The 11,907-nt window shown below is 38.2% G+C and overlaps 2 protein-coding genes across 2 annotated transcripts; one reads left to right on the top strand and one right to left on the bottom strand.

Annotated features, from left to right (window-relative positions):
- Positions 1-305: 305 nt before the first annotated feature.
- On the bottom strand, positions 306-7,115 carry ccdc174 (coiled-coil domain containing 174). The gene is given in 12 exon segments (XM_042496855.1): positions 306-1,391; positions 1,394-1,854; positions 3,368-3,520; positions 3,666-3,813; positions 4,478-4,572; positions 4,674-4,804; positions 4,912-5,007; positions 5,858-6,011; positions 6,102-6,160; positions 6,497-6,597; positions 6,692-6,796; positions 7,012-7,115. Coding segments are annotated over 12 exon segments (1,701 nt in total). The 5' UTR covers positions 7,054-7,115; the 3' UTR covers positions 306-1,235.
- Positions 7,116-8,499: 1,384 nt separating this feature from the next.
- On the top strand, positions 8,500-10,310 carry ghrl (ghrelin/obestatin prepropeptide). Its single transcript, XM_042510431.1, has 4 exons — positions 8,500-8,613; positions 9,927-9,992; positions 10,072-10,186; positions 10,291-10,310. Exons 1-4 carry the CDS (start codon positions 8,500-8,502, stop codon positions 10,308-10,310), a joined length of 315 nt encoding a protein of 104 aa, XP_042366365.1.
- The last annotated feature ends 1,597 nt before the right edge of the window (positions 10,311-11,907 follow it).

The raw sequence follows: 11,907 nt of genomic DNA, 5'->3' as shown, positions 1-11,907 counted from the left end.
CACATGAGGAAACTGTGAAACTAAATGCACTCACTCACAACTTCACCTGTTGCCTTTCCTTAGCTGCCAACACTTAATAGAGTTAGAGAACTGAGACAATACAGACTTTTACATTTGTAAAAATAAACAAAAAGGTGAAAATCCTTGAAGCATATGTAATTCCCTCACCAAAACACTCAAACAATTAGTGGATTAACAGAAAAATAATCAACACATCTTTGGGAATCAACAAATGGAAAACGTCATAAAAAGCCAAACATTCTTGCTATTTTCAGTTGCAAGGATTTGCTGCTTTTCCTTTTCTAATGGGACAAAAAACTTAATATCTTCGGATTCTGAACTGTTGGTCGGACAAATACAGTCCTCTACAGCTATCGTCTCAGACGCTGAAAGACTGTGATGGACATATTTCACTATATTTCACTATGTTATGACATTCTACCAATACAACCAATACTACCAATTATTCCTTTCACAAAGAAAATCACTGCGGCTCTAGAATGAGGTCTTCAACAGTTAAGACAGATCCTGCAGCACGCCACCAACCTGGTCACTTGCAAAGGGAGGTGTACAGTACCATCTAGTGGATATTTTCATACTGCAGCTCAGTGTCCAAGCAGGCATGACCACCTCATTTAGTTCCCTCATGTCAATACACAAATGCATGAAACTGAGGCTTTATATGTATAAAAACTGAAAATATAACACTTTCCAATTGAAATTAAAAGGTCTAGTGTGAAAGGATTTAGTGGCATCTTAGGTTGCAGATTACAGCCAACTGAAACTTCTCCCATGTGTCGAGGGTGTAGGAGAACTACAGTGGCCAACACGAGAACGCAAATGTTTCGATCTGGAGCCAGTGTTCAGTTTGTTCGTTTTGGGCTTGTTTTTGGGCTACTGTAGAAACAACATAAATAAACAAGATATAAATAGCTCATTCTAAGGTAATGATAACACCATGATTCTATCACAAACTAATAAAAACACAGTTAAAAATATTATATACCATTTCTGCCAATAGGTGCCACTCAATCTGACTCACTGGACCGTTAACGGTATTTTTCAGAACGACAAAAAAAAGTCAACAATGTCTAGCTAAATTCCAGATATTTATTAAATTCTATAAAGCTGAGAAGTTTTGTTCTGTTGTTTCTATGATTTCCTCAGAAAAGGAAACAGCAGTATTTTAACTCTCAATATGAACCAGCTACACATTAAATGAGATATTTTAGAGTTCAGGTGGTGTTTCTGTAGAAGGACAGCATGTCTTCCAGACTCTGTGCAGGCTGCTGGCTCTGGCTGAGGTCTACAAACTGGGGCGGCTGCTGAGGCTGGGACTGGCTCTGCAGCTGAGGTGAATACTGGGGGGGATATTGGGGGGATATTGGGGGGGATACTGGGGGGGATACTGGGGGGGATACTGGTTCGGGTACTTTGGGGGAAACGGAGGAAACACGTGAGGTGGTCCAGGAAATTGGGGAGGAGGAAACGGAGGGTAAAATGTAGGAGGGGGATACTGGGGATTAAAAGGAGGAGCAGACACAGGAGCTGAATCTGCTGGGGGATCTGAAGGTGCTGACTGTGATGAGGTCTGTGGTTGTGGAGGAGGTGGAGGACTTTGCTGAGGTTGGGCAGGTGGAGGAGCACATTTTTCAGGCTGAGATTTTGGCTCCTCTTGGCTCTCAGAGATTCCTTCTGGGTCTTTGGTCCACTTAAAGGACATCTTGGATTTATTCTGAGCGGTATTCATCCCTGGTCTTTGTCTCTTCTCCTCCGTAAAGTATGCAGAGGGAGGTGCAAATTCTGATTCTCGCTCTTCGCGACGCCGACTTGTCCACTCACTAAACATAAACTCTGGAAGAAACAGCAAAAAGGCAGTTTAAAAAAAAGTGAAGTGTTTAGTCAAATACAGAAAGAGTGATTTCCCTTAATCACAGACACAGTTATCTATGACATACTGTACATAACTCATGATTGAGTTTGAATTCTTGTCTCAATTATGACACAATTATTCAAACACAGCTCCGTACCAAAGGGTCACAAAAAGGGCAGAGGATTCAGATCTCTACCTTTAACTGCATAATTCAAACTTCATGTATTGAATTATAACTTACAGAGAGTTAAGCGGAAGTACCTGAATTCAAAGCAAAACAGTGCATGACACCTAAAAGGTACTACTGCCTACTGCAGAGAAGAATCTGAATGAGATGGAAAAACAAACGCTCCTGTGTGTAATGTCAAGCAGGTTTCTACTGAAGTAGTCTTACATAGCCAGACTTAGTGTATCTCCACTTTTTGTTTTAGCACTGTGCCAGCGCTGCAGAGAGGCCTAGCTGAACTCTTCAAGGTTCTATGCAAAGAGGTAAAAACACTCTGAGTTGTTTGTATTTCTTTAAACCAATCACAGTTGCCTTGGGACAGGCAAAGCCCAGGATGCAAAGACAGTGCCCTTGCAAAATAGTGTCCGGGGGAACGTGGTTTAATGTATATTGGAGGACTGGCAGTAAAATGGCTGAATCCCACAAAAGAAAACACCACGTAAAACATTTAAGATGTTTTAGCTCGAGGTTGGAAGCTTGTTTGCATGATATCAGACAGAATTGTCAACTTGTTTCACTCCGTTTACATTTTACTACTACATTCAGTCTGACATTGCGTCCACCTTAACCTGGGCGAGGGGGGCTTTCATTTTACCAAACTAATCACTAACCAACATATCCTCCTGAATCTAACGCCATTTTAAGTCAACACTGATGCATACTGTTTTTGCCAGGGTTTTAAGAGTGGTGTGCCGCAAAGTAAAAACAAACTAACTATGAAGTCAGGCGATAATGAGAAGACATGTTGATTTAGAACAGCCTTAAAATCGGTGTTTATCTTATCTGCAGCACACGCCATTGCTGTTATTACTCATTGGTTCTGGTGCACCCCTTGACAACAGACTGACAATGCTGTAAGTCGCCTGTGGCACTGATCGGCTGATCAAGTTCCCTAGCAGCACTTATTGATCATTATCTTTTCTGACGGAAAAACTGCTGTTGCCAGTCAATTTAAACTGAGTGGGCAGGATTTAAGGGTCTGGACCCAGGCACGTAGCTTGCAGGTTGTTGTTGTTTCACACACAGCGCTAAAACAAAGTGTGGAGACAGAATAAAATCAAGCAAAATATCAGGACGCTGACGCTGAAGATGCTGAGGGGAATTAAGCCATCATTATAATTCTGTTTTTCCATCCTAGAAAAACAGCATAAAAGTACATGTCCTACTTGTGTGGGACACTCTTTTTTTTTTTTTTTAAAATACTGTCATTGTAGTCATGATGTAAGAAGAAAAATTTTAAATGTTTATATGCAAACAATAAGACTTACCTTTGCCTCTGTCCCATTCTCTGACATGAGGAACTCCTGGTTTGGTGTCTCTCCTTTCCTGGATCTCCACTATCACCTTCTTCACTGTGCTGACCTCGGGGGAGTCCTCTGGTGGAGGCGGCGGTCCTATCAACTCACTTTCGTCCTCCTCTCCTGGGACAAACAATTCACAACACTTCTTCGTTAACATTCATGTGATCATTTAACTGCAGCTTGAAAACAGACTTTGCACCAAAAAAGCTCCAATTCGATAATATCAAAATGCAGCATTTGATGTGAGGTGGTCGTGGATTCTAACCTTCATTCTCCTCCTCTCTCTGCTCGTCCTCAGTGCCATCGAGCTTAGCCGTCTTCATCTTCCTCTGCCTCACCTTGGCCAGCCGGGCTTGCAGGATGCCCTTCCTCTTTTCTTTCAGTTGCTCCCTCTTAGTGCGCTGCTCTGTTGTCTGAAGGACAAGACGGATGTTCAGAGAAACAAACTGAAAACTGAAAGAACATTAATAATCTGCTTAGATTCAACTTGGATTTTATTCATCAAAGATATCCCGTGCACTGGGACTTTAAACTTTAAAATGCGCACATCTAATATAAATATCAACCACAGTAATCATCTTTCACTATGAGGACAACTGTTATAATTTCTGACCAGATTCATTTTGTATTTCTTTCATTGATAGATGTTGGTTTCAAAAGTAGTAACAGAGACATTTTTAAGCAATCCTTGTTTTGTTGTAATATTCAATTCATCAGGTTTGATCTAAAATAATATTAACTGACATCATCATCCGTCATCTTTATCACTTACCTTGCTGTAATCACTGTCACTTTATCATTTATTACTTATACTTTATAGAATCACAAATCTCCAGGAAACCAAGGCATTTACTGCAGCTTGCCTTGGGTTTCTGTTGGATTTTTGGATGCTGTTTCTTACACAGAGCAGGACTGAACCAGGAAATTTTGCCAAAGAACTGTCATAAGATACATGTGATAAACAAATATTAAGATATCAAGAGGATTTATTTACAGTCATAACTCAATTACAACAAAATTGTAGTTGCTGCAGTTCGCCTACATAGGGCGGACTCTGTCCAGCGATCAGCAGCTCACCTGGTCTCTGAGCATGTCCAGAGTTTCTCTCTGCTTTCTGCGCTGCTCTTCGTCTTGGGCGAAGGCAAAGTAACCCACACCGAGATCCCGAGCCTCTGCGATTATCAGACACACAACATGCTTTATACGACTTACAAACCAAAGCCCCTCTGTTCAAATGTAAACAGAAACACTCTGGAGATGCTTTAATATTCACCTTGTCCCCTGATATCCTCGTAGTGGATCGGCCCGACAGGCTTCTTCATCGCCTCCTCCTCCTCCCTCTCCCACTCCTGCCTCTGCAGCTCTCGACGCATGTCCTCCGAGAGTAAGTCAGCTGAAGCTTTTCTACAACAAACAGTCATATCCAAAAGACTTACACTTCCAAGCATGACGCCAACATCCACATCCATCACCTACACCTTTTAAGAGTTTTTATTTGTAGAAATATCCACCCTTTTCCTTTCAGGTTTTGGTCCATTTTCTGAAAACCTGGCAGGTCCTTCTTCATGCATCTTCGAGATCGGCCCAAAGAGTCGACATAGTCCACCCTACAAAGAAACAACGCAACAGGAGAACATTTCACAAACAGGTTTTGAATTGTTTAATACTTAGAAGCAGTGATGCCCATGATTATTCAACTAGTGGATTAAACGTTGCTACTCTTCCTAGTCGACACCAAAAATACTAATAGGTTCAAGTTACTACTAAAATTATTATTATTTTACGCAATTGCTTCCACCCATAATAATCAGGCAAGTTTTCTAAAGATTTGCTTTGCTAAAGTATATTGTTTTCAAGTGTAATTTTTTGTTGTTGATAATTTTTGTTTGATTTAGTGAGTTCTTGTCATGTTTTTTAGGAAAATGAGCAATGTTTATCATGCACGGTACAAAGTGACAAACATTTAAGTGGGCCAGCATTTAAAATACAATTTGTGTACTGAAGAAAGTGATTAATGATTTCAAATGGCTCTTGTGATTTACATACACAACATTTTTTTCAAACAATATCCTTAGAGATAAATTTGATCTTAATTCTGAATGCCGACTGAGCATTTTCTTACTTTTAGACTAGTTGACCAGCCAAAGTTTAAACTTCTATTTAAACATTTGGAAAATTATACATTAGACATATTCCTACTTCAGACATTCTCCTAGTTATGTAAGAAGTACATTTTCAATTATTATTTCTTTTTAAAAATTATTTTCAACTTATTTGTATCTTTTTTTAAAGATAGCAGTTGTGGTGGCAGTACTGGTATAAATTAAATCACTTGTACTGTAAAGTATATCTTTACATGGGTATAGTTATTATAGTATAGTTGCTTTTAAAAAAAATACTAACTTTACTGTATATTTCCTGAATAAAACCCTTTAAAATGAATGAATCTGACATTACCATTCCTCATCTGGGTTTTGAGGAGGAGGGACAGGAGAGCAGTTGTCTCTTTCCTCATCATCTCTTTCTCTGTCCTTCTGTGCAAGTGTTTCTCTCTTCTTGTCAATAATCTTCTGGGTGAAATCAACCAGGAACAGCCCCTCTGTCTCTTCATCTGATGTATTACAAGACAAAATGATCACAAAGTCACAACATTTTATTGCGCAACTAAATATCAGGAAGATTTGATTCAAACTGCACCAACCTGGAAAGTCTCCTTTGGACATCTGCTCGTAGAGTTTGGCTTTCTCCTCCAACTTGCTTCTGTTGAAAGCAAATAAATGATAAGTTGGAGATTTTGCTCGCCATTGTATGACGACAGTAAATCTCCTGCATTCACAGAAGTCTTTATTTAAGACTTGGGAAATCAACAGAGGGAGACCCTCACTTTGAATGATGCTGAGCATGAACAAAGACATTAAAAACATCAACAGGCAGTATTATTAAAAACATAAACACTCAGTTAAAACAAGATCTGAAATAAGGCATTAACAGCCATAATGGTGGAAGAGTGCCCAGGTTTAAATTACTTTGCAGATCATAGTATATAATATAATATAGTATGTTGTATTATATTATCTTTTAATGTGCTGGACTCACTTTGATTTATCCAGACTGATCTGCTCCTCAGCCAGCTGCTCTGCATCTTTCTCCGCTCTTGCTGAAACACCAGCATTTTGTTTGCTCCACACATTAGGTTTCTACAAAGGAGCATGAAGAGGAGACACCCTGGTCAGTAATTTCAGTTATTCAAGCAGGTAAAAAAAAAAAGTCCCCTAACAACACATACTGCACCTTGACTTTGGATTTTGAAGTGAATCCAGCAGCATTTTCATGCCCAAGTTTGTCCTGCTTGAATTGTTCCTGTTTTCTGAACAGTTCAGCTTTAAGGTCGACGAGCTGTAAGAAACAACATGTTACAGAAATACCGGTCAACAATGAACAATAAATGTTGTTTTTGCTACTAAAACAACTAAAATTCAGTGTATGTGCTAACAGTGTAGCTTAACAGCAAGTTAGCCAGCGTTAGCTGTTATTAGCGTTCAATTAAACGTCACAAAGCCGCACAGAGTATCATCAAAATGTTTGTAAAGCTGTTTCTCAATGAAACTCACCGATGAAGCAGTCACATCGAAGGGTTTCTTCTTTTTATCCATGTTTTCTATTTCTTTTCGAAACCATAATATCTGAGGAGCTACTGCTGTGACAAGCGTCTGACTTCTTCGTTGGTGCTTCTCTCGGTGATGGTATCTCGCTCTACCGCCAACTAGTGGCGTTTTGATGTAAAACCCATAGACTGTATATATAGACTTAAATATAATAATAATAATAATAATAATAATAATAATAATAATAATAATAATAATAATAATAATAATAATAATAAAGACTTCATATACAGTCTATGGTAAAAAACAATAGCCTTAAAAAATATCCCAGTCTGCTTTGACCTGGCCTGATTAATTACCTCCCTATCAAGTCCTCTTGAAGCAGGCCTGGTTCTAGACCGCTTTCAATGGGGGGCAGTAAGAGATGTTGGTGGTCAATGTGTGTGTGTTATTCTTTCGTTCGCTGAACTGTTTCATGTTTGTATCCAAACCTTTTTGATAAACAAGCTCAATTTTGTGTCTTCTATGCACCATAGCAGTGATACTCAACTAACAGCCCACGGGCCAAATCTGGCCCCTGATAGGGTGCCAGGTGGCCCCCCAATTATTTTCCAATTCACAATAAAAAATAAAGTGATTGACACTGGGAACTTTTTTGTACTTTTAATATACATAAGGTGCCAGAGTGCATAAAACAACATCAGAATAGTTATGTTTGAAAATCTTAGAACTAGCACTGTTTTTCAAAAACAGTGCTTGTGGAGAAACGTCTTAAATCCTAGAAATGTCCTAAAATCCTCAAAATGTTCTAAAATCCTCAAAATGTTCTAAAATCTAAGAAATGCCCTAAAATCCTAAAAATGTCCTTCAGTCCTAGAAACATGTATGGGTTGAGTATTCTTGCTTTAGCAACAATAACTGCTCAAAGTGCAAATTTTTTTGTTTGGTGGAGCATCTATGGGGGTATCGTCACGGTTTGATGCACTTAAACACATTAAAGTTATTTTCTGTTGAGCAGTGTGATTAATATTAACCTTGATATTTGTATTAACACAAAGCTGGCTTTATCCCTGAGTAAACACTATTTGTATTATGCCCATGTGTTCTGCACATGTCCTGGGAACAATGTCTCAATATCAGCATGTTCCTGTAGGCATGCATTTAGGCTGAATGAGTTCAGTTTATCTGTATTTCTTCAACAGTGCTATTATCTTCATCACCTCATTGTACAGATAAGAGGATCAACAGGTCAGTTATCAGGTTACAACTGAAAAACGCCCACTGTGTTATCAATTTAAACATTTGAACAGTCTAATGTTACCAATATGTGACAGCACGAGCACCTGACGCTATTATATTTAATGACTTTTTCAACCAAAATGAAAGAGGATGAACTGTATATAAAAGTCAGGCCTGCTGAGGGAAAGAGCACTAAAGTCGCTGTCAGTTTCAGATTCAGATCAGCAGATTTACGAGCGAGATTTTTATTCCATCATGTTTTTGAAAAGAAACACCTATTTGCTGGTTATTATGTTTTGTTCTCTGACTCTGTGGTGCAAGTCGACCAGCGCGGGCTCCAGCTTTCTCAGCCCTTCACAAAAACCTCCGGTAAGATGCTTTACAGCGTTTGGATTATTTCTCTAAGTCTTTATTATTATTATTATTTTTTATATAATGTAAATCATGAAAGTTAATCCTCACATTATCTAAACCAGTCCGTATGCTGTTTTACCACTCACTCAACAAATTAATTAGGCAGTTTTCCTTTAACTAAGTGCATTTATCAAGTACTATACTAGTAAACTGTCCGGGGTACTTGTACTTTACTTTTTCCCTTTTTCGTACTCTTATACTGCTACTCTACTACATGTCACTGACAAATATTGCACTTTATACTGCACTACATGTTTCTGATGGTTTTACTTGCTTTTCAAATTACATTTTTTTCAAATTTTTCCTGTACAGTGAAAATAAATGAAAGATTTATTTGTCTGATGAAGTGATGTAGTGATTTTTTGGTGGTAATATAATTCTCCTCCTTCTTAAGATATGTAAACTCTTTTAAAAAAAAACTCTTAGATGAGCTGGAAAATGCACTGTCACAAAGCTGTAAACAGGACTTTTTTCTGACACAATTCAAGTCAATGTTTTAGAGACACGTGGTTCTCACAGGATGGCAAAACTAAAAAAAAAAAAAATGTGATGATCTATATAAAGGAGTTAAAATGAACACAGTCTTAAACAACTATAGCACTCAAATGCAACATATACAATAATGCAGCAGTTTCATTAATCCAAAAACAATAATTATAATAGTAAAACACTACACTCTTGAAACTTTGATAGTTTAAGCACATTTCGCTCATAATACTTAAATACTTTCACTTTAGTTTGGTTAAACATGAAGGACTCTTACATGTAGTGGATATCCTATATCCTGCTGTTCTGATCATTACTTTCAGTGGCAAAAAAATGCCATACCATGCATAAATATTTAACCCTTCATGTGTCTTTGTCTCCATCCTTAGAATAAAACAGGCTTAAACTCTAGCAATCCCACTGAGTCCCAACTCAACATCTACATTTAAGTAATGCTATTTATGATGATAGTTATTCTGACAATGGTCCTGTCACAGAAACTTAAGATATGTGTTCACTGGATCCTTTGGGGCATCTGAACAGACATTATTTTGTCTGCAGGCATTGTTTCCAACATGTGAAAATTTCTAAATTTTAGGAATCACATGAGATTAATTAAGGGCTGTATGGAGCGCAGTCAGTTTGAACTGCAGTGACTGCTCATACACTGTACTTTATTCAAGGCCTGAGGAGTATGTCGATCCCTTTGACTGCATTGAACTCCTAATGTAAAGCTAAATTAGTTACAATCATGACATTTCTCTGGTCTGGGTCAAACACAGAACAAGGGGAAGTCTTCTAGAGTCGGCCGTCAAGTCATGGAGGAGCCTGAGGACAACCACATCACAGTGAGTGGAAACCACACTCATAACTACACCACCGCACCCAAAATCACCCCATAACATAATGGTCTTCTCCTCTGTGCAGATAAGTGCCCCCTTTGAAATTGGCTTCACCGTGAGACGGGAGGACTTTGAGGAGTACGGTGTCGCGCTGCAAGACATCATTCAGCGTCTGCTGGGAAACACTGAGACTGCAGCAGGTTTGATTTATACAATAAGACATTTTAGATCTTTTCTATGGTGAAATAAATAAACTTAGAACTTTATTATTTTGTTATTAAGATAATAATTCATCTTGTTTCAGAGAGACCATCACAACTTTGAAGATCATGGACAAGAATCTCTATAATTTCCGATTTCAACGTCATTAGATAGTGATCGTTAGTTAGCCTGTAGACATGCTAGTCTCATTTATCTCAAAACATAATGTTATTTTATTTTAGCTCAAACGTTGTTACTCAAACAGTCTGCACCACTACATCTTGGAGAAATAACTGCTGTTAGATTCATGACGGACTGAGATATGAGCACTGTGTAAAATCTGGCGACATAATTTTCACTCAACATCTTTCTGAGCTTCCAGTCACATCTCTGGGTCATCATCGGTGATCGAGTCAGTTCAGCGGTCATTACACGACCTTATCATGGAGCTTAAGTGGTGCAAAAGTGGTTGAAAATGAGTTTAACAGAATGCAGATGTTGATTATGGTTTATTAAGGAGCTTGAGTTGTCAAACTACTGTTATCAGTTTCAATATTGAACTTCCACTCTCATATATGTAAAATTAAAGCATTAAAAACAACTATCTATTTGTCCATATATCTATTATTATTATTCATCTTCATAGACCCACAAAAAATAAAGCATCGACTAAGCATCTTTTGTCTCTCTGTCTCATCTTTGAGTGTTAGGAAAAACAGGCAGGAGTATGTTTTTTTTTCTCCTTCATTTAGGGAATACAAGATTCGCCTCTGTAAAAAAATAGATTTACCGCCATGTGGTTGTTTGCCTCCACCAACCAGTCAAGATGTAGTTTACATCCACGTCTGTACAGTCTCGTATATGAAGTGAAGACTTTGAAAGAATTTAATAAAAAGTAAAAATATATATATAATAAAATAAAAAATTCAATAAAAGAAGGTATTTATGTCTATTTTTGGCTGTGTCCCCGTGTCCACAGCAGTACATTGTTTTTATCTTCTGTGCTGGTATTATGTTTATCAGATGCTAGCAAAGCAACACAGTACTTAAAATAAAAACAGCAAAACTAACGTCCGATAGGTCGGACCACTGTGTTACAGTTACCCTGAAATTAAATATATATAAAGGTATAAATATATAGCTATAAAATCAATTGCCTGTTGTCCGCCCGGACGTGGACGTTGTGGTTAGCGTAAAGTCACAGTGGTTTGGTCTATAAGACATGAAATTAGCAGATGAATTCTGTAGTTTGGCACAAAAATGTGTTATTTGAGGTCCCAGTGACCTTTGACCACCAGAACCTAATCCATTAAGTGTGGAGTCCAAGTGGACATTGGTGCCAAATATGAAGCAATTCCCCAAAATCGCTCCTGAAATACCAAATTTACGAGCATGAGACGTATGTGCTGACCACACGAAAACACAGCAATGCAGAGGCATAAAAAACATCTGCAAGGACCATTCATTAACCTCAGATATGACTTGCATCATTGTGCTACAGTGTGAAAGTTTGCTCTTGAATCCTCATTTGACAGCTATCTGAGGGGTTTTAGGGTCTCTTCTTTTATATGAACCTAAATGTCGTAGCTCTATTCATGGCAAGAAACAAGAACAAGAAATGAACTAATCCCAGAACAAGACTGGAAAACTTTCTGTTCAAATCTGAAGAACTGGGTCAAACACAGCAGAGCACACGCTGCTCTGATGCTCATGTGTGTCC

The sequence above is a fragment of the Plectropomus leopardus genome, chromosome 2 (genome assembly GCF_008729295.1).
Source record: "Plectropomus leopardus isolate mb chromosome 2, YSFRI_Pleo_2.0, whole genome shotgun sequence".
In the NCBI taxonomy this organism is placed as follows: Eukaryota; Metazoa; Chordata; class Actinopteri; order Perciformes; family Serranidae; genus Plectropomus; species Plectropomus leopardus.
Note: the sequence above shows the minus strand (reverse complement) of the source record. Positions and strands in the feature narration are given on the sequence as shown.

What these genes read in the sequence shown, in the direction of transcription:
- ghrl (XM_042510431.1), top strand. Translation starts at nt 8,500, where the DNA reads ATGTTTTTGAAAAGAAACACCTATTTGCTGGTTATTATGTTTTGTTCT. An exon ending in GCCCTTCACAAAAACCTCCG is followed by an intron (nt 8,614 to 9,926) that starts GTAAGATGCTTT and finishes GGTCAAACACAG; the next exon opens with AACAAGGGGAAGTCTTCTAG. An exon ending in AAACACTGAGACTGCAGCAG is followed by an intron (nt 10,187 to 10,290) that starts GTTTGATTTATA and finishes ATCTTGTTTCAG; the next exon opens with AGAGACCATCACAACTTTGA.